A 21,554-nucleotide genomic window follows, 5' to 3' on the forward strand; every position below is an offset into this window, starting at 1 on the left:
TTCTTGAGACTAGCTAATTTAGTCATATGAGTCAACTTCTAACTAGTCCCAAATGAATCACACAGAGCATCCTTTATTGGTGGTTGTTTATTGGTGGAACACTGATAAATATACCTTAAAGATGAAAATACATGCTGAAACCATCTCTTGAGCCTCCTGGGAGAGAGAGTGCTTGTATTAGATGGTGCACCACCATGCATTCTTCAGAATAGTGACATCTAAGATTAGTGAATATGCAGACATTAAATTAGAGGACAAATGTTAGGGGCATATAAAATACAAGAGGGTGACTCTTAGGACCCCTTTCTCTTGGGTTTAGGGAACAGCCTTTTCCCTCTACTTTAGAACAGGAAAAATTAATTTCTTTCCATTTATAATGCCCCTCCAAAAGGTCAGCTCTCCTCTCCCTCTTACACCCTGTAAAAACTGATATGGTAAACAAGAGCATACTGGTACCCATTTCTAATTGCGCTTAAAACTTAACGATTTTTCTTCTCAGAAACTTGTATACAAGTTTGTATGCCCTACTATTAAACTATAACTTCTCTAGATCAGACAGTATGGCTTTGTCGGGTTTGTATTTCTAGTTCTTAATAAGATCAAGTACACAAAGTTAATTCATATTAAACAAACAACTTGGCAGCAGTTAGGCAGTCAATAAGAGACAAAGCAAAAAGGAAATGAAGCAAGAATGAAAAAATTACTAGTCTATATAAAACACTGATCTAGTCTATACATATAAGCCATTTTAAAACTTTACTTGCAATTATGTATATGAAAGACTAAGTTCCACTTGTTAAAATCACATAAGTTCTGTATAGGGTTTGTTTCTCTTTGTAGTGTTAGCTGTCCTGGAACTTGCTCTTTTGAGCAGGCTGGTCTTGAACTCAGAACTCAAAAGATCCGCCTACTTCTGCCTTCCTAGTGCTGGGATTAAAGGCATGCACCACCATAGCCCTGCTCTGAAGATATTTCTTAGAAGATGAATATGCCCACTTGGTTTTTCTTCCTTCTGCCTAGAACTGGTCAGCCAGTATCACTAGATGACCTTGAGAATAAACCATAAACTAAGCAAGAACAAAGGAGATACAGAGGAGGAGCCTGGATCACTGACAACTCTCTGGTGTATCAGTCCTACACTTTTTATTTCTGATTCTTAAAAACTTAAAGAAGTAAACTAATTTTTTAAGCAAAGGTTATTTATTTCGTATCTGTTTTTTAATTTAATTTTTGTTTTGTTTGTTTGTTTTTCAAGACAGGGTCTCTCTGTGTAACCCTGCCTGTCTTGGAACTCACTCTGTAGACCAGGCCGGCCTCAAACTCACAGCCTCTGCCTACTAAATGCTGGGGATTAAGGACATCCAACCACCACTACCTGGCTTTCTTATCAGTTTTTAGCAGCCAAACACAATTCCCAACTTGTAAGGCAGATTGACTTTAGCAACAAAACTGCAGTACTAGACCCTCTAGCCTCTTCAGCTACGCCTCAATTTAATTCAGATAAAGTGTCAGGTATTTCTACTGCAATAGAAGGGGCAAGGAGGAAGCAAGACTTCCTGAAGAGCCTCTACTCCCTGAGGGCACACCACAGTTAAAATTCAGCTGCTGACTGGTGAAAGGAGTTGGTTCACTAACAACTGTCATACTACAGCACTGCTCTCTCTCTCTTGTTGACACTGAAAGTTATAGTATGGAAAAGTGATGTAGCTTGCAAAATCTACCAGAAAAACAAAAGTGCAAGGAAATCAGAATTAGAACAATAAAATATTTTAATGAAAATATGTTAAAAAGTTGTTTAAGGTGATAAAGAGTTGGTTCAGAGGTTAAGAACTCTGGCTGTTCTTTGAGAGGACCCAGGCTCAATTCCCCCTTCATATGGCAACTCACAGCTGTCTGAAAAACAAGTTCCAGAGAATGACGCCCTCTGCTGGCTACTATGGGCACCATGTGTACACAGTACACAGACATGCAAGTAAAGCACCCATACATATAAAATTAAAGCTGTTTAAAAGTTTCACTAATTCTTACTTTAAAAAGAGAACAAGTGCCCTAGCCATGGTGGCCCACACCTTTAATTCCAGCACTCAGCAGAGGCAGGTGGGTTTCTATGTGTTTGAGGCCAGCCAGGTGTACAGAGCAAGTTCCAGGACAGCCAGAGCTATTACACAGAGAACCCTGTTTCAAAAAAACCAGGTGGTGGGGAGGAGAAAAGGGAGGGCTGACTCAGATTTAACTTTGAAGAAACACCGGTATAGCAAAAGTTAAGGCTGATTCTCATTATCACATTTTTTCCAATTCATAAAACTTCTGAACAAATCCTTCATGCTTTCCATTTAAGGTATTTTGTACCTGTATTTTAAACTTTAAAATATTTTTGTAACTATTTATTTTTGTGTGTGGTATGTGTATAGGCCATACATACCACTGTGTGTATGGAGATAAGAGAACAATTTTTAGGAGCTGTTTCCTCCTTCCACCTTGATGTGTGTTTTGGAGACTAAGCTCAGATCATCAGACTTAAGAGGTGAGAGCCTTTAACCACTGAGCCATCTTGCCAGCCACGTTTTTAAGCTCTTATTTGATGTCATAGCAGAACTTTTCATAAATTCTTACAGTGATTATATAATTTATGGATTTTCCTTTGTTCACATTGACCTAAGGCTTACAGCATGTGCGTCTATAACGCATCATAACCAGACTACATCCCCGGGCTCTATACTGTTTTCCATTCTTAAAGAAAATGGAAAATAACCTGGTCCCTCTGTGGCTTACTCCACAGACCTACATAAAGAATTACATAATCCAACATTATAAAACACAAATATACAAACTTTCATTATCTTTAATAATAATTTTTAAAAAAACGCTGACAATCCAACAAGTCTGGTACTGCGTATGTATCCAAAGGAATTGAAATCACATTAAGAGACACCGGTCTCCAATGTTTATTGCAGTACTATTCACAACAGCCAAAAATAAGTGTCTACCAACTGCTGAATGAGTAAAAAAATGTGTCATATATATAATAGAGTATTATTGAGTTAAAGGATGAAATCTTGTCATCAGTGACAACACGGAGAAACCTGTAGTACATTATGTTAAATGTTAGTCACAGAAAGACAAATATCACATGATCTCTCATAGAATCTTTAAAGATTGATCTCAGAAGTAGAGAGTAAAGGCAGTGATTACAAGAGGCTGGGAAAATAGTAGGGAGGGATGCAAAAAGGTTAGTTAATAGATACTATTAATAGAGTGATAGAAATTCTGATGTTCTGTTGCACAGTGAGATGAGTACAGATAACTATAGCTATCTACATTTCAAAGAAGCTAGGGTTTTGAATGTTCTCACCACAGATATACAAAAGATAAATATCTGAGGAGTTGAGAAAAGTCACCCTCACTTGAATGTTATGTAATATATGCATGTATTGTGTATGTATATATTAAAATATCATATAGTACCCCATAAATGTGTGTTACTATGTGTCAATTAAAAGATAAAAATGGAGCAGGTGAGATGGTTCAGGAGGTAAAGGGGCTAACTACATAGTTAGCACTACATTGAACTACTGAGGTCAGTCCCCGGAACCCACATGGTAAAAGGAGAGAACCAACTCCCCAAAATTGGCCTCTGACCTCCACACATGTGCTGTATGTTAGCCCACACGCACAAATATACAAATAAATAAATACCTTTTTAAAGAGATAGAATAGCTGAGCTTGACGGCACAAGCTTGTAATCCTAGCAATTGAGAAGTTGAGGCACAATCAGGATTTCAAGGCCAGTATTCAGGACATGAGATCCTGATGCAAAATAAAACTAAGTAAATAATAAACCAGAAGAAAACGCCAACAGAACCAAGGATATATGGGCTGATGAGACAGCTCAGAAGGTGCTTGCCATGTACACCTGAGTTTGAGCTTGCAGAACCCACAGTGGAAGAAAAGGACTTCAAAGTTGTCTTCTCACCACGCACATCTCCTCCAAAGCACATGTGCATGCAAAGTAACAAATGGTTTTTTTGTTTGTTGTTTTTAAGAACAAAGGATTACCTCAATAAGAGGCAACAGGGTCTCTGTAACCTATGAAGGCAGCCTCAAACTAGTGCCATAGCTAAACTCAGGGCTCACAGGCGTAGGCCACTATGTCTCGCTTGTGATACACTAGGGATTAAACCCAGCCAAACATTCTACCGACCAAACTACATTTGAAGTCCCATTAACAGATTGTTAAAGGAAACATTACCAAGCCAGGTATGAGGCACTGCCATCACTCAGAAGACAGGCTTGAATGACTACTGAAATCCATCTCAAACTAACCTCAGAGCAAAGCAAACAACAAAAATGATAATATCAGGATTCTAGCTTCAATATATTAACAAGATGATAACAGAGAAGATACAGCCAGGTGTGGTAGTGCCACTTACACTACCAGCACTATGAAAAGGGCAGGATATTTATGAATTCACAGTCAGCCAAAGCCACACAGTGATTCCTGTTTTCAAAAAAATTAAGAAAGAAAGAAAGAAAGAAAGAAAGAAAGAAAGAAAGAAAGAAAGAAAGAAAGAAAGTCATGTGATGGACAATGAATTAATTAATTAACTTATGTAAATTTCTTGAAAGCTACAACATAGTGACTATTCAGTGACCCATCTTTGCCATTCACTGTCAGTGCCCTTTACCACACACTATTATTTTGGCAATTAATCCTCAAACCTAAAAATTACTATAAATTTTAAATTTATAAAATTTTAATGTGTACAATGTTCTGCCTGCATGTACACCTGGAGCCAGAAGAGGGCACCGGATCTCACTATAGATGGTTGTGAGCCACCATGTGGTTGCTGGGAGTTGAACTCAGGACCTTTGGAAGAGCAGCCAGTGCTCTTAACCTCTGAGCCATCATATAACTTTATGAATAATTAAATCACACTGCTTTACATATTATACAGTTGAATTTATACTTTCCGTTTACTTTTTCTCATACTTTCTCAAACACCCAAATCTCTAAACATTATGTCTGAAGTCCATAAACTTCTAAACTTGACCCATGTCAAGGTCAAAAGATTTGCAATTCTAAGTTTACTACATATCATTTATCAAATATCTACTGAAAATGGTTTAATTTGAAAACTAACTTGTAATTTTCTTTATTTCTTTTTTTCTTTCTTTCAAAGTTTTTTCAAGACAGGGTTTTTCTGTGCAGACTTGGCTAACCTGGCATTCACACAGATCTGCCTGAGCTGCCTCCTGAGTGCCAAGATTAAAGGTGTGTGTACCACCACTAGCCAGCTAAATGTGCAATTCTTATTTCTCAATTTTAATTTAATTCTAAAACAATACAGCTTTCTGACACATTCTGAAAAATAAGATGAGTTAAAATCTTTGCAAATTAATTAGTATACGACTAATTTGTGAAAGAAAATTGCTTGACTTATGGAAAGCAATTAAACTTATGGAAAGCCAAGTAAAAACTAATCCAAACCAAGGCCATCAGCACATTTTCATTTTTGGTGACTTCAACTTCTGGCTAGAAAAGCTACTGTGGCTATGACATCAAATTAAAACAGTTTATTGAGCTAAAAAGTATTGGCAGATTTGGAGGCTGGTGCACTCAGTTAAAGCTGCTGTTACTGGTTCATCCCCCAAGTGACAGAAGCTGAATCAGATTAAAGATTCTAAAGTGAAGGCCAGATGTAAACCAAATCAATCAGGGATTTTCCTCCTGCCCCAAATGCTTCTACCTCCTTCATATTCTCCCATCATTAAGATTCTAAATGGAAGCATAGATAGACTAAAAAATATGAATATGTCCTTTTTTACAAAACCAAAAACCCAAAACTCCTGGACTATTCTGAGATAATCTCTACCTTCCTAGAGAATTCTCATAAGTAGGTCCAACTTTTTAGTGTGTATGTACGTGGCGTGGCTGCCGTGTGTGGGTGCACATACGTGTACGAGCATGAATGTGAAGGCCAGAGGCTGACGCAGTGTCATTCGCTCTCCACCTTACATACACTGAGGTGTGTTCAGTTGAACCAGAGCTTGCCAGTTCGCCTGGTCCAGCTAGCCAGCTTGCACTGGTGGTTCACTCTCTGACTCTTAAGTGCTGGGATTATCGACTGGCCACCAACAGCCACCTGGCATTTATATAGGTCCTGGAGATCCAAATTCTGGTCCTCACACTTGCATGACAGGTGCTATACCTAAGCCACCTCCCAGCCCCTCCAAGCCCCTCCTTTTCAAGCATAAGGAACAGAGCTAGAAAAGGAACAAGCTCAACCGTAGGCTCTGGTGCAAGGAAGTACTAACAGCAGGTGTACACCACCTTCACGGGTTTCTGTGCCAGCACTCACTAGAATCCACTACGTTGCACTTCAAGACACGGAGGAAGAGTCAGCTCCTACGTCGGGAGCGTACATAGTCTACTAACCAGACAAACGTAAAAGAAAACTATTCTGGAGCTGGAATTGAACAATGGGATTAAACAATGAAACACAAAATTTCTGTTGTTCTGGCACTAAAAGAACAACAAAATATTATTTTGTGTAGTTGACAGTACAATGTGGTTGAGGCTTCTGCCCACAGTATATCATTTTAGAAAATGATTGATGGAAAGCAGTTAATTCTAACTATGTAGTACTGCTTTTTTCTATAATAAAGGTCAATCAGGCTGAAAATCATTCCAGAACTTAATATACTACAATAAGATGTCAAATCTGTGTACTAACAACAACAAAACAAATCTAAACTGCCTATTAAGAAAGCTTTAAGGACTGGTCGTGGTGGTACCTGTTTTTAATCTCAGTATTCAAGAGGCAAATGTAGATGAATATCTGTGAGTTTATGGCTAGCCTGGACTACAGAGTGAGACAGTCTGAATAAAAGAAGAGAAAGAGAGGGGCGGCTTAAGGGTTATATTAAAAAGGAAAACTTTCAGTATACATTTGAAGTAAGCAAAAAAATTTCCTTATAATCAGTTCCAAATTATTTACTAGTAGCTTTGACACTGAAATCTTTCAAAAGACAGAATCTATATAATTTTAAATCATCCAGATACTATTAGAAGCTAATTTTGGATAGTGTTTTTTAAACTATTTGGTAATTCCTACTCAAGTGTTCAATTTATGGCATTCTACAATGACACCTACTGGCCAGTGAAAATCAGCCATTAGTTCTCTAAGACAGCTAGAGTAGGCTGGTTACATAAGAGAAACACACAGTCTTCTCTTAAATCACCCTTCCTAAAGGCAAATATTTGTTTACAGGTATGTAAAGCACTACAGAATTTCACCTAAATAAAAAAAAAAAATGTAAGTTTTCTTAGTGACTAAGATAGCATTATTCTTGTAAAAAGATGAAAGACAATATAACAAAGGTATCATCTAAAAATGTTATTTAAAGCACTGACCAATACCTCAGTGTGTTGAACATTTCAAAATAAATTCTAATGATTCATTTCTTCTCAAATGATATCTTGAGATAAAAAAACAGAATTTTACCTTTATATGTACTAACATAAATGATCAATAGTAGAAAAAAGGTCACATCTTAGAAAGTTTTTAACATTTAGTTCAAAAGCAAGCCCAGAAAGACAATACACTTCCTGATACTACATTTGTTCTCGTCTTCTAATTTGACGGCAAACTCTCAAGCAGCTTACATTTTAGTAATTTCTAGTGCTACTTTTAAAAAGTGTTTTCCAGTCTTTGAACAAGATTTTTTCAATGAGTTATAAAATCAAGTGTCCTTCCACCACACACGAGTTTGCTTTAGTACTGTATTTAACCGTTCAAACCATAAATTTAAAAGACCTTTCAAAACAAAAGTCATTAACTTGCAAATACATCTTTACCTAAGTCCATGACATTCAAAGAGCTTTTCTTTTTTTTAACCCAAGACATAACTCACAACTAGCTTCTCAGACTTAACGAAGCAAATCACTTAAAAATCGACCCTCCTCTGCTTTAGATTTCCGTCTTATTTTCACAGTCCATAACGTCCAAGCATTGGGAGCGGGCGAGTGGTCTACCAATTTACTGTTCGTTTTCTAATTTGCATCTACCTTCTACAGACTTACAAGGCTCTCCACTTTTCTGAAGGTTAAAGACGCAAAGCAAATTCGTGTACTACAAGACACGAGTCTGACAACATTCATCTCAGGCTAACGTCGTGTCGTCTCTCAACCCAAGCCCATATTTGGGATAAGTGCTTCGTGACTACTCTCGCCTTCAGGCTGTCCTCCTCCTACAGAGCCTGCCTGGGTAGAGAAAACACCGGAGCCAACGACAGCAGGAAAGTGTTCAGCCGTGTCCACGGGCTGCCAGAGCTCCTCTCCCACCAGGGTCGGCCGAATCGTCGGGGAAAATAACTGCCGTGGGTTACATAATGTACAGCCGCCAGCCCTGACCACCGACAAACGTCCCTCTTCTCCGCATCGCTCTCTGTCCTGGGAAACGGCCCTAGGAGCAACCCCGGGGCTCTCACTCAGGTGTCGGCAACGCCGCCTCCTTCTCTAGCCTGAGGCTCCCTTGCAAGACATTCCCTCAGCCCCCTCCACCTGGGTCTCGCTCCCGCCTCCCTCCCGCCCCAGCCCGCGCCACCGACACCTTCACGGCCTTCGCGGGGCCCCACGTCGCCCCCCAACACTCAGCCCCGACCCGCCTCGGCAGCCGCCCGCTCCTCGCGACCCTCCCGAGCCCGTCCCCGGGTCCGCAGGGCTCCGGATCCGCCAACCGTCCGGCTGTCGCCTCCCCACCTCACCTCCGTCAGCTCCCGGCCGCCGTGTCCGCAGCCGGAGAAGGAAACCCTCTTCCCCAGGCTCCGTGCGTGCCCCCCGCCTCGCCAGCCGAAGACGGCACCGCCGCCTACCTGTCACCCCGCAGCCTCAGGCTTCCTACCGCCACCGCCTCCCGCAGCAGCCTGCCAACTGCAGCAGAACAACCAGCCCTCTCATTGAGCGGGGCCACGCGCTGAACAACAGCCGCTCTCATTGGCTGCGCCGCCGCTTTGGCCCGCCCCCCCGGTGTTCCCCCAAAAGCTTCCGTGCGGGGGCAAGGAAAACACGGCTCCCAACCCTTCTCCTCGGCAACCCCTACCTCAGTCGGACTCCGGCTGCAAACTGTGGGAAACCACCTCGCCTTCCAGTCTCCTTCGTGTCATCTCTACCTCGTCTAGGAGCCTTGCGCCGGGACCGGAACGCTTAACATCTCCTCCGCTTTCCTGCCGTAAGACAGTAGAAGTGACAACGTCCGTTTCCGGTTGGCTCCGGCTGGAAGGTTGAATCCGGAGAGGTCAGATTGCTGTCCGGTAATTTAGGGAGTTGGTGGGAGACATCTGGAGTGAGAATAATCTAAATTTTGCTCAGGGAACTGCGGAAGTGGAGAGTGCTGAGCGGGACCAGCTCAGACCGGGAGGAGATCCGGGACCTAGCCAGGGGAGCGCTGCAGCCGAGGGCAGCTGGGCTGAGCGGGGGCGGATGAAGGGTGCTGTGAGAATTATTGTGGTAGTTAAATCCCAGAGAATTTTTTTTTTACACGCCTTCGCTGCCACATGCAACTTTATCCTCACCTTCTGGCTTTTTGGGTTGTATTTGGATAGAGTAAAGAACAGCCCCGGTCCGAAAATACTTAAACTAGAAATAATTCCAACGGTTGCCTGACAATCTTGTATTGTTTTAAGTATGGTTTCCCTAGTAAAAGTATCTATGATCCGATGCTTAAGTGGAAAAACCAAGTTACAAAATGTCTATTTCATATTCCTAGGATCAGTAGGGATGTAATAGCAGTAAGAGTTCATTTGTCTTTATTTTCTTGTATTTTTATGATCATCTCAGGGTTATTTTTTTGGGGGAGGAGGGGTTTCTTTGTGTGGCCTTAGGTTCGCTTTGTAGACCAGCCTGGTCTCGAACTCACAGAGATCCACCTGCCTCCGCCTTCTGAATGCTGGCACTAAAGGCGTGCGCCACCATTCCTGGCTCTGGTCATCTCAGTTTTTAAATGAGGAAGATACCTAAAAGCCCCTGGTAAACTGTAAAATTACATGTGGTGGAAGTTACATTATTCTTATTCCTTAAGGAAATGAAGTCAACACTTCTCCGGTGTTAGAACAAGCCATCTTGAGTGGAGGTTGAGCATCACCAAACCGAAATTCGTTTCTTGATGGCTTTTAAATTTAATGTAGTTATATGTGCATTCTTTGTTGAGTTACTTCTTCAGTGTCCTTAAATGAGTAGTTCTAAAAGTAGGATGCTTTCCTTTCACTGAGTCCTCAGGTCAGCATAACTCACTTTTTCCATGGTATGAGAAAGGAACCGGTTTCTTTCAGTTGTCCTCTGACCTCTACATGGACGCACACACATATAAATAAGGCCTTAAATAAAGATTCTTTAAAAAAAAAAAAAAAAGGAACCCAGCATAATTCTCAGGCCTGTACACCTGGGACCTAGAGATAGTAGGATTAAGAATTCAAAGTCATCCCTGATCATGTCTCTAGTCTGAGAAGAGACTGAGTTATGTGAAATTGCCTCAAGTAAATAAAACAGTATTCTTATAAGATAGGGGTGGCTCATCAGGCGGGTGGCACAGGCCTGTAATCCCAGTACTCTGAGGCAGAGGCAGGCTTTAAAAACACAGTATTCCTGCTCAGAATCAGTCTGAGCTACTAAGTGAGACTGTTGCAAAACCACCAAGAAAAAAAATATCAAAAGAAGTTTTTTTGTTGTTTTGTATAGTTTTGTTTTTGGTTTCTTTTTCCATGGTAACTATTACAGTAATGCAAGAAAAAAGAAGTTTACAGATTAAAAAGACAAGTAAGCCAGGCATGGTGGCATAACACACACACACACACCTGTAATCGCAGCACTCAGGGAGGCAAGGTGCTCGCTCAGATCTCTGTTCGAGGCCAGCCTGGTCTACAGAGTGAGTCCAGGACAGGCAGGGCTACACAGAGAAACCGTATCTCGAAAAACAAACAAACAAAAAGATGGGGTTGCTCATACCCCCAGTGAAAAGTTATGTGTGCCTCATAAAAATATGATAGAATATATCCCTTGTCAAATATATGCAGAAATTTTTATTAAGTAATGATGTACAATAGAGATGCAGGAAGCCACACATTGATGTTAAATTTTCTAGTAGACACTAAAAAAAAAAAAAAAACTAACCCAATATATTAAACATGTTCTCATTTAAAGATCTACTCTGAAGCCTTGTGTGATGGTGCATGCCTTTAATCCTAGCATTTGGGAGGCAAAGGCAGGCAGATCTCTGAGTTCAACACCAGCCTAGTCTACAGAGTGAATTCCAGGGCCTATGTATAATGTGTGTGTATATACAGTATTAATGAATTAGTCTATATTCTCATACTGTCTTAAAAATTATATATACATATACACAATGTATATACATCTATATTGTGTTCATAAATATAAATACTTGGTCTGTGTATTTTATAAGATTGAAAAAATATATTCATACACCCAGATAATTCCAAAGACACTTTAGTATTTTCTTATAATTGATTTAAAAATTTACTTTGATACTGGCTACTCTTCCAGAGGACCTGAGTTGGGTTCCTAGTACCCACCCCAGATGGTTCACAATCACCACCCATTTATTACTTCAGCTCCAGGGGTCCAATATCCTATTTTGACCCCCAAGACACTCCTATGCATGTCAAACACACACACACACACACACACACACACACACACACACAAATAGCTTTTCAAAAAAGAATTTACTTTGAAATTTAAGTTAATTAAAATTCCCAATTCCTTAGCTGTATGGTCACATTCCAAATGAGAATGTGCAGACCCAGGAAAGGAACTGGTAGCTGTAGGTGTTTGTTTCTTTTCCTTCCTCTCCTTGGTTTTTCGAGACAGGATTTCTCTGTCTCCAGCAAATGTTCCATTTTCTGGGTCATGCCAGTTTATTTTTTCAGAACAATTGCTCAGTCAAAGTCTCACCACTTGGATGTGAAAATGGAAGGCACCACATGTATTCTCCGCATTTCTTAATCTTGCAAGGTAGATTTTGGTCCTTGTTATGTGAAAAAATAGAAATCCAGAAAGACTGGATGATTTTCTAGTATTCATAGCTAGGAGTAGTTTATAAAAAGATAATTTTAAACTCTCCCATTGAACATTTGAGATATGGCTGTTTTGAAGTAACAGTAATTTTTGTTTTGTGCTTTGAGATGGGAGTCATGTGATGGCGCCCATCATCAGCTTTAAACTGGTCTGAAGTGGTCCCCGTGCCTCAGCCTCCCAGGTAGTTGTGACTGCTCACATGCGCACCTCAGTTCAGCTAAGACAGAACTATAAATGTATAGTATTCCTCAGGAATACATTTATTTAACTTTGTCTTTTAGAAATTCCTGTAGAAGAATCCTTTTTAGAATATGGTAATTAGGTAGATAAGAAAATATATTGGCTTTGTTAAAGAAATTTGTGCGAGAGAAATGGGTTCATAGTTTCTTGTTTTCTTTTAAAGACTTATATTCCAACTTGGTGTTTTGAGATAGTAATATTGTAGTTTCAAAGTAGCCTTATACTTTGGTAATATTTAAACATTTTATTTAAAAAAAACAAATTATTTTATCACAACTTGGCCCACTGAGCATCATGGCTCATGCCTGTCATCCAGCAGTTGAGAGCTGGAGTCAGAAGGATCAGAAGTTCCAGGTCAGTCTCGATGTATATCAACTGAAGGTCAGCTTGATCTATGTAAGACTGTTGGGGGGAAAGAGCCTGTCTTTTTTAGATTCTCAATCAAGATTAATATTCTAGAGTTAACATTTATTCAAATAAGGGTTTTGTAAACTCTATAAGACATTTTAAAAGGTTTATTTTTTTTAATATGCTATGACCATGTGAAAACATTATCATTTTAAATGCATGCTATTAGCCTTCATTTGGTGAGTCTCAAGTCATTCTCAAATCTGAAACTGTTTTTTCCCCTTTCATATCATTGTTTTTTCGTTTTGCTTTTTGAGACACTCTGATAGTGTTGCCTAGCCTGGCCTCAAGCTCTTGGAATCCAGTGAGCTCTGTGCCTCAGCCTCTCCAGTGGCTGGAAAACGAAGCATGCACATAGCCCATTGGTGGTGGCGAACGCCTTTAGTCCCAGCACACTGGAGGAATATCTCTGTGAGTTAGAGGACAGCCAGGGCTACACAGAGCAATCCTGTCTTGAAAAGCGAAAATGAAGAAGCAGCAGCATACATGAGCATTTAGTCCCAGCACACTGGAGGAATATCTCTGTGAGTTAGAGGACAGCCAGGGCTACACAGAGCAATCCTGTCTTGAAAAGCGAAAATGAAGAAGCAGCAGCATACATGAGCATGCCTGATTTTTTTTCATGTTACTGATTTCACCACATAATATAAAGTAATAGACTAAATGTTTCATTCAAAACTGTGAGTGTTGTAGTTTTCACTTGTATTTGGTGGCTATATTTTTAATTTTTCAGATGGAGATCTGCAGCAATGTTCTGTGATTTCTTAACATTTTATAAATATTAAGTTTTAACTATTCATTGGTTACTGTGTTCAGTTTTTCTCATATCCTAGTATTACTGTTTAATGAAATAAGCATTTCGCGTAATAAAGTCTTTAGCATACACTGATGCGGTTTAATTTCTTCTGTTTTGTAAAATCCCATTTTGAAAAATCTTGTCTCACTGTTGAACTTGTTCATGTTATTAACTGGAGATACAATGGTGGAAATTTTTGGTTTGCTTTTATTTCTGAAGAACAATACTCCTACCCTTATATGAATGATAACATAGCACTGTTCACGCCTTTGAATTTTAAATTCATAGCAACTTACATGAGGACTAAGATAAAGTCTATTTTACACTAGTAAAACATTAACCACTGACATTCTATTTATGAAGGTAATTTATTGATTGAGAGGGTGTCTTAAGGTGGAGTTGGTCAGTTCTTGAACTGGTAAGGTCCTGCCATTGCACCACATTTAGCCCTGTGTCTGTTTTTGTTGAGACCCAAAAGCTTACAGTGTTTGTACAGATGAACTTGTATAGCCATTTTGATGCTAAGGAACAGTAGCCTTAAGTTCCAGGTAATCAAATTGCTATCTTTCTAAAAAGAAACTCAATTTTTCATTGAAAGACCTTTTTCATAAAAAAACTACTTTAGTTATTTGCTGTATTTTGGATTTTATCAATAAAGTACTGCTTTTACCCCCTCTCACACACACATACACATCCTCAGTTATACCTGTTACCCACAAGACCTAAAATATTTTTATTATCTGGTTCTTTACAGAAATTGTTCTCTTGTATATTTAAAAGAATTGATACTGTAATTTTTAAAAACTAGCTAAAGAAAAATAACAAATCAGCATATTTTGCAGTAAGACTAAAGAGAAGAGCCCATTGTGCAGGCATTAGGAGGAAGAGACTGAAACTGAAGTGCAAGGTTGAAAGACTGATTATTATGTTGATCCTGATTATTATCTTCAGACATTATGTCTTCATCTAAAAAGTGTTGGTTGTTTTTTTACTTTGTTTTGGTGGGGTGTTTTGTTTGTTTTGTTTTGGTCTTGTTGTTTGGGGGGTGTTTTGGTTTTGTTTTATTTGTTTGGTTTTAGTTTTGTGAGACAAGGTCTCCCTACTTAGTCCTAAAACTCACTATGTAGACCAGGCTGGCATCAAAGAACTCAGATTTGTTTGCCTCTGCCTGCCAAGTGCCAAGATTGAACTTGTGGGCTACCATGTCTTGGGGTGGAGATGGGGGAGTCTGTATTTTTACTTTAACTTCAAAATTATTTTAGAAGCAGGATAGTTAATACCTATAAAGCCCCATGTAACTGGCACGGAAGGCTCAGTAAACATCACTGCTGCGGTAAAGGAGCTCAGTAGTGAGCAGGCTTCTGAGTGCTGGATTACTAACTTTTCTTTTCCACATTCTGTATATGTGTATCCCCTAACTGTGAACATACACTAATTATGGAATAGTATGCTTTTTTGCATTGATTTTGTTTGTTTGTTTTTGAGACAGGACCTCACCATGTAGCCATGGCTGGCCTGGAACTTGCTATGTAGGCTAGGATGGCCTCAAGCTCACAGAGATCCACCTGCCTCTTCCTCCTGAGAATAAAGAATAAAGACTTTCTATGCAGAATTTCAAGTATTTATCCCTTTTCAAAACATTTCACTTGGGACATAAACATCAGATTTGGCTCTTGGATATCTACAGTCTCTCCCTCTTCTACTCTTTTCCTGTAGACATGGCCCCAGGACATGGACATGGTCATGATCATGACAAATTGCACCTCCCAGATTACAGACAGTGGAAGATTGAAGGGACACCATTAGAACTGGTTCAGAAGAAGCTTGCTGCGAAAGGGCTGAGGGATCCGTGGGCTCGGTAAGATGAGTCTAGAGCTGTCCTCTTTGTTTGAAATCCCTTTTATTTGTTTACTGGTGCAGGAGGGCGGGCCTACATCTGCCTCAGTGTGTAGAGACAACTCAAGGGAATTCTGTCCTGCATGCGGGTCCTGCAGCCGGCACCTTTCCCCACCTGGTCTTCCTGCTGGGCCAAATCAAATGGTTTATGAGTTTAGAGAGGTCGTGTGTGCGCTCTGCTTCACAGAGTGAACGGTAGCCTCTTAAATCAATATTTAGCATTAGTTTTATTGGTGTGCGGTACAGTTCGCCCATTTTTGGATAGCTTCTTATCATTTTGTTAGTTTTTACAAACGGGCAGTTATAGAAGCACCACTAAAGTCATGATGCAGAATATTTCTGTTATCCCAGAAAATTTGTTTCTTTTTGCAGCTGCTGCCAATACCTCTGTCTCATGGCAGCTAGTACTCTGCTCTGTCCCTCCAGTGTTTTCCTTCCTGAAGCTTTCTCCTTAGAATCCTGTGGGATGTTGGTGCTTTGCACAGGTGGCAGGAGTTGAATTTTCATATTGATTGGGCTTTGTTTTTTTTAAGTGCCAAGGAATCAACTCCATTCTAGAAAGCCTATCGTCCGCAGCCCATCGACATACTGTTTACAAACGTTGGCTGTTTTTCATATCCATGATACAGATACCACATTTTGTTTACCACAGTAACCATTCAGATTATTTCCAGCTTTTGATTTTTATTATGAGGAAAGTTGCTACAACCATTCACAAGTCTGTATCAAGATCTATTTTCATTTCTCTGGGGTAAATACTTGAGAATGGGATTTCTGGCTGGGCATAGAGATACACAACTTTAATGCCAGCACTGGGAAGAAAGAGACAAGTGGATCATTGAGTTTGAGGCCTGCCTGATCTACAGAGCAAGTTCCAGAACAGCGTATACAAACAAACCCTGTCTCAAAAAAAAAAAAAAAAAAAAAAAAAGATTTCTGGATTATATGATAAAGCGAGCAATGGGCCCTTTTCTGAGAACTGCCAAACCATTTTCTAAAGTGGTAGTGTCATTTCCCACTCCTACCAGCAGGAATGAGAATTTCAGTTGCTTAATGGTCTCATCAGTACTTAATGTTTTCAGTCTTTTAACTTTAGCCATTCTAACTCCAGACATGTTTGTGCACACCTGTAATCTGAGCCATTGAAAGGTAGAAGCAGGACGATTAGAATTACAAGGCTATCCTCAGCTATGTATCAAATTGGAAGCCAGACTGGGCTACATAAGAGTTAATCTCAAAAAAAAAAAAAAAAAAAAGATGAAGCCCTTCTAGTAAATATATAGCAGAATTTTGGTGGCTTCACTCCCGTTTCCATGAACACTGGTGACTGTTAAAACCATTCTGTGCAGGTATCTGTTATTTTGATGCAGCATGTCCTCAGGTGTTTTGAACTCTTGTTATGAGCTGTAACAGTTCTTTATATATTTTGAAAATAAGCCCTTTGTTATATATAAATTTTGTAAATGTTCTTTCCCAGAGTATATGATTGTATCTAACCTGTCTTTTCATTTTCTTAATGTTTTAAATTTCAATAAATCCCCAAGTAAGTATTTTTTCTTTTGACACTATTATTTTTGTATCTCATCGAGGATTTTGCTCTATAATTTCTTGAAGCTTTTTCTTTCTTTTAATTCTTTTTGAGACAGTTATGTGTATAGCCCAAGCCAGGCTCAGCCTCTTGATCTTCCTGTCTTAGCCTCCTGAGTACGGCTTTGCAGGCCTGTGTTAGCGCATTCAGCTTACAGTCTTCTTAAATTGAAGAAAGAAGTGAGGAAAATATTATCAGTGGATAGCCAGTTGGTTCAGGGCCATTTACTAAAGACAACTCCCAGCTGAATTACTTTGATAAATATGTCAGAAATCAATAGACCCCGTCTGCGGTCTGTTTCTGGCTCTGTTGTGTTTCTCTGCCCAGTATGTCTATATTTAGGCCCAATACCACAATCTTTAATAGGGTGGTATAAGATTTCCAGTTACCTTTCTTTGGTTAAGTTATTCTGTGTCTTTATTTGCCTATAAACTTTAATATGTGCTCATCAGTTTCTACAAACAGCTAACCTGGGTTTTAGTTGGGATCTCATTCACTATTTCACAAAAATTTATAATGTAAATTTATCTGTATTTATATTGAGCTCACATTAGTTTGGAGATAGTTTGTGCCTTTTTAATAATGAATCTTTTATATAGCTCTTGAATGTTTTGCTGAATTTATTCGTTTTTTGTTTTTTTTTTTTTGGCTATTCTGGACTCAACTTTTATAGAGCAGGCTGGCCTCAAATTCACAGAGAACCTGCCTCTGCCTCCCTGAGTGCTGGGATTCTAGGGATGCGCCACGATGCCCAGCTGGTCATTTATTCTTAATTATCCTATGCCAAAGAAATATCCCTACTATGACCTACAGTATTAAATAATGTTGCCATATGACCAGGTGTGGTGGTTCATGTTTGTAGTCTTCCAGTTCAGGAGGCTGAAGCAGGAGTATTGCCACAGATTGAAGGCCAGCCAGACTTACAGAGTGAGGCCCTGTTCAAAAAAAGCAAAGGAAACGTCATCCCCAGCACAGTGGCTCATGCCTTTAGCCCAGCACTTGGGATCCAGGGGCAGGGAGTCAGTGAGGCCAGCAGGTCTGCACTGCGTCAGGGCAGCCAGGGCTGCGTAAGGAGGCTGTTTCAAACAAAGACAGAACCACAGCAGCAAAAAGCCACCACTATAACAATATAGTAAGGCTAATGTAGCATTTAAGGAAGAGGAAAATCAGATGTATTTGGCTCAGTGGATTAACGTGAATTGTATGTGGTTATAATGTTCCTTCCCTTTTTCTTTTAGCAATGAGGCTTGGAGATACATGGGCGGCTTTGCACACGATATCACCTTCATGAGCGTAGTACTAAAAGGATTCAAATGGGGATTTGCTGCATTTGTGGTAGCTGTAGGGGCTGAATATTTCCTGACTTCCCAGGATGATCATAAGAAGCATCACTGAAGAGAGCACCTGGAATTATCTTGTGACTTCTCTTTCATAAAAATAAGATTTCCTCACTGTAGTATCCTTGGCTGTGTGTTTGTCCTTGAAAGAATATTAGTATGGTTTAACAAAGTGAGGAAAACTTTATTTTTCAACTCTTAAATAAAATTAAAAAGAAAAATTTAATGTGTGTACTTATAATCCCAGCACTTAGAAAGTTGAGGAGGAAGGATCATAGTTCAAGGCCAGCTTAGACTAGTGAGGCTCTCTCAAATATATGTGTTTGACTTTGTTTGGAATGGTGGGTGTTGGAGGTACCAGCACTGGTGTGTTCTGCACATAGCAGGCAGCCACCAAATCGAACTTCACAAACAGATGTGTTCTGAGAGGGTTGTTGTTTTGATGACCCCGGGAATCCAGCTAGCGGTGCTTGTATCTGCATAGGGTGGAGCTGTCCACTGGAGTTCAGACAGCTTACTAGCAGACACACCCTCAAAGAAAAACGACTCTTCCCAATAGCCATCAGTTGCCAGTGCTTCCCTGATTGTAGTTCAAGCCTCACGGGGCCCTCTGCTACCCGTAAAGGGATGTCGGCTCCTGAATCTTACTCAGGTAGCCACAGTGCAACCATCATGTCATGCTTAGAAGACAGCATTTGTAGCACTCTTCTGTCCAGTTCCTACATTCTTTCTGTCCCCTCTGCTATGATATTCCTGGACCTCTCTGTGTAAGTGTGGTGTTTTTGATATAAGTGTCCCATTTAGGACTGAGCACTCTACAGTTACTTAATGTCATCATTTTGACCAATTAGTAGTCTTTATATTGATTGCTGCTGCCACAAAAAAAGCTCTTACCAAGGTTATGAGTACAAGTATAAATATTTAAAAAGCAGTTTGACAAAGTGACATTTATCAAAACAATGTAGTAAGTCACCATCTCCCCCGACTCCCCTACCCACTGGGGCGTGCAACCTCCTACGTCCTGACTTGACCAGCAGTACAAAACCCGGATTCCTTCCTGTGAAGCAGGCCTCAAATCCTAACAGAAAACGGTTATCCCGTAACAGTCATGGCACCATTACACCGTGGCCACATCTTCCTTGGAAGGTCCATAGTATAGCATGCAGGGTGCAGCGCTGGGTAACACCACTGCTATCTTCTCCCTCAGCTATCTGCCTCCAGGTTGTAAATTGGAGTTGGTCTTGCTATTTAGAGGGACATACCCATGCAGTATACTCATTTTTCTTTAATCCTGTTTTCTTTTAGTCCTCACTATTGCCACGTTGTGAAAAACCTTGACACCTTTTAATAAACTGAACATATCCCCCATGTTAAGTTTTTAACATTTGGGGCTGGAGAGATGGCTCAGTGGTTAAGAGCACCAGCTGCTCTTCCAGACGCCCAGGGTTCAGTTCCCAGCGCCTTCATGGCAGCTCACAACTGTCTGTAACTCGGTGTTACACTGTCTGTGTTCCAGGGAAGCTAACACCCTGACACAGGCATACATGCATGCAAAACACCAAAGCACATAAAAATAAGCAAATCCTTAAAAAAAAAAAAAAAAACTTTAACATTAAGGAAAGGATTCTCTTAATCCTCACCATTGCCATATGAAAAACTAACACTTTTTAACAAACTGTACATTTCCCTTATGTTAAGTCACCAGTTAAGATTAAGAGGCTGAGCTGGGGATGGTGGCGCACACCTGTAATCCCAGCACTCAGGGAGGCAGAGGCAGGTGGATCTCTGTGAGTTCGAGGCCAACCTGGTCTACAAAAGTGAGTCCAGGAGAGCCGAGCCTACACAGAGAAACCCTGTCTCGAAAAACAAACAAACAAAAAAAAGATGAAGAGGCTGGAGAGGAGAGCTGGCCCAGCAGTTAAGATCACCAGCTGCTTTCGTATACCCAGTCCCTCTATGGTGGACTCAACAACCTTCTGTAACTCCAGTTCGAGGAGTTCACAACCTCTCTGGCCTCCTGGGGCACCAGGCATGCACGTGATACACACACATATGTGTAGGCAAAACAACCAAGTAATTTAGAAGTAATTTCTAAAATAAAAAACGAGGGCTTAAAAGAGTTTATTGAGAAGATGTTCTTTCCTTGAGTAGTCAAGCCAATTAAATCAGAATGAGCAATCCTAAACGAGGCAGAAGAATTTCTAATAAAACTCAAGTGGTACAATGGAATTATTAGAAACTGCAGTCATTTGCTAGCACAGTTGTGTTGTTGGTGAGAACTGTCTAGTTTATAAAAGCTGTCTTCTTGCACTGGAGGGAGGAAAAATATTCACTCTGTCCTTTTTATTTTTATGTTTTTACTAAGGAACTGATCCCATTCATGGTGGCTCTGCCCTCATCAGTGAATCTCCCAAAGCCTCTGTCTCTAAATACCATGACAGTGGAATTAAATGTCAACATATTTTAGGAGGACACACATAGTCCACTGCATATTGATTAGAATAACTAACAACAATGAGTATTTTCAAGAAAGCAGCTTTTGTCTTTCAATCCTTGTTTCTGTAATGTTTAGGTCTGGTCTGTCCCTGCCTACTTTAAGCATCTTGTCAAGAACAATACATTGGATTTGCTTTTAAAAATACAATTATTGATTTAATATCCTAGTTGTCAATATAATCTGCTATGATGGATTGGTTTTGATAATTGTATCCTGATAAAGGGCAATTATAACAATCTAAATTTGCATTGTATTATCTGAATCTAAATGAGTGAATCATTTTACATGATGAACATACAACAATTTGAGGTTAAACAATGAACTGCTTTTTTTATGAAATGAAAGTGTGTAATGTCTAAATTGATAAATTTAAAAAATAGCATTAAAAGGAAAAAATAAAAACAGTGCCGAGAATACAGGGAAAGAAACAAAACAGTGGGGCCCCTAGAAGTGAGATGACTAACTCATTAGTAATTATATTGAGGGTATGTGGCTCAAAGTTAGTTGATTTGTTGAGACAAGGTCTCATTCTGTAGTCCAGGCTAGCCTCAGACTCACAGAGATCTGCCTGCTTCCGCCTCCCCTGTGCTGGAGTTGCTCCAAAGTTTAAAACATGCCAACTAAACTATAAATTTTGAACTCGGGTGGTGACTCGGTGGTTTTGTAAAGTGCTCGCTGCACAAGCATGAGGACCTGAG

At 40.0% G+C, this 21,554-nt stretch overlaps 2 protein-coding genes across 7 annotated transcripts in view; one reads left to right on the plus strand and one right to left on the minus strand.

The window, feature by feature from the left end:
- The window catches only part of Hycc2 (hyccin PI4KA lipid kinase complex subunit 2), a 60,246-nt gene extending 51,290 nt beyond the window's left edge, over window positions 1-8,956 (minus strand). For 3 of the 4 annotated variants that reach the window (XM_021652160.2, XM_021652157.2, XM_021652159.2), the window contains exon 1: window positions 8,875-8,956. The gene's annotated coding sequence lies outside the window, so the exon portion shown is untranslated. Of the gene's footprint in view, window positions 1-8,766 lie in introns of all 4 variants that reach the window. The other variant, XM_021652158.2, reaches the window with a different exon arrangement.
- A 204-nt stretch (window positions 8,957-9,160) lies between these two features.
- On the plus strand, window positions 9,161-18,580 carry Ndufb3 (NADH:ubiquinone oxidoreductase subunit B3). 3 transcript variants are annotated; one of them, XM_021652175.2, is made up of 3 exons: window positions 9,161-9,296; window positions 15,255-15,396; window positions 18,261-18,580. In XM_021652175.2, the coding sequence occupies exons 2-3, from the start codon at window positions 15,257-15,259 to the stop codon at window positions 18,415-18,417; spliced, it is 297 nt and encodes a 98-aa protein (XP_021507850.1). In that variant the 5' UTR covers window positions 9,161-9,296; window positions 15,255-15,256; the 3' UTR covers window positions 18,418-18,580. The 3 variants fall into 3 exon arrangements, with proteins under 3 accessions (XP_021507850.1, XP_021507849.1, XP_060224405.1); XM_021652174.2 differs by having other exon boundaries at window positions 9,177-9,312; XM_060368422.1 differs by lacking the exon at window positions 9,161-9,296 and adding an exon at window positions 15,136-15,156.
- Window positions 18,581-21,554: the final 2,974 nt, after the last annotated feature.

Source organism: Meriones unguiculatus, chromosome 15, assembly GCF_030254825.1.
Source record: "Meriones unguiculatus strain TT.TT164.6M chromosome 15, Bangor_MerUng_6.1, whole genome shotgun sequence".
NCBI lineage: Eukaryota > Metazoa > Chordata > Mammalia > Rodentia > Muridae > Meriones > Meriones unguiculatus.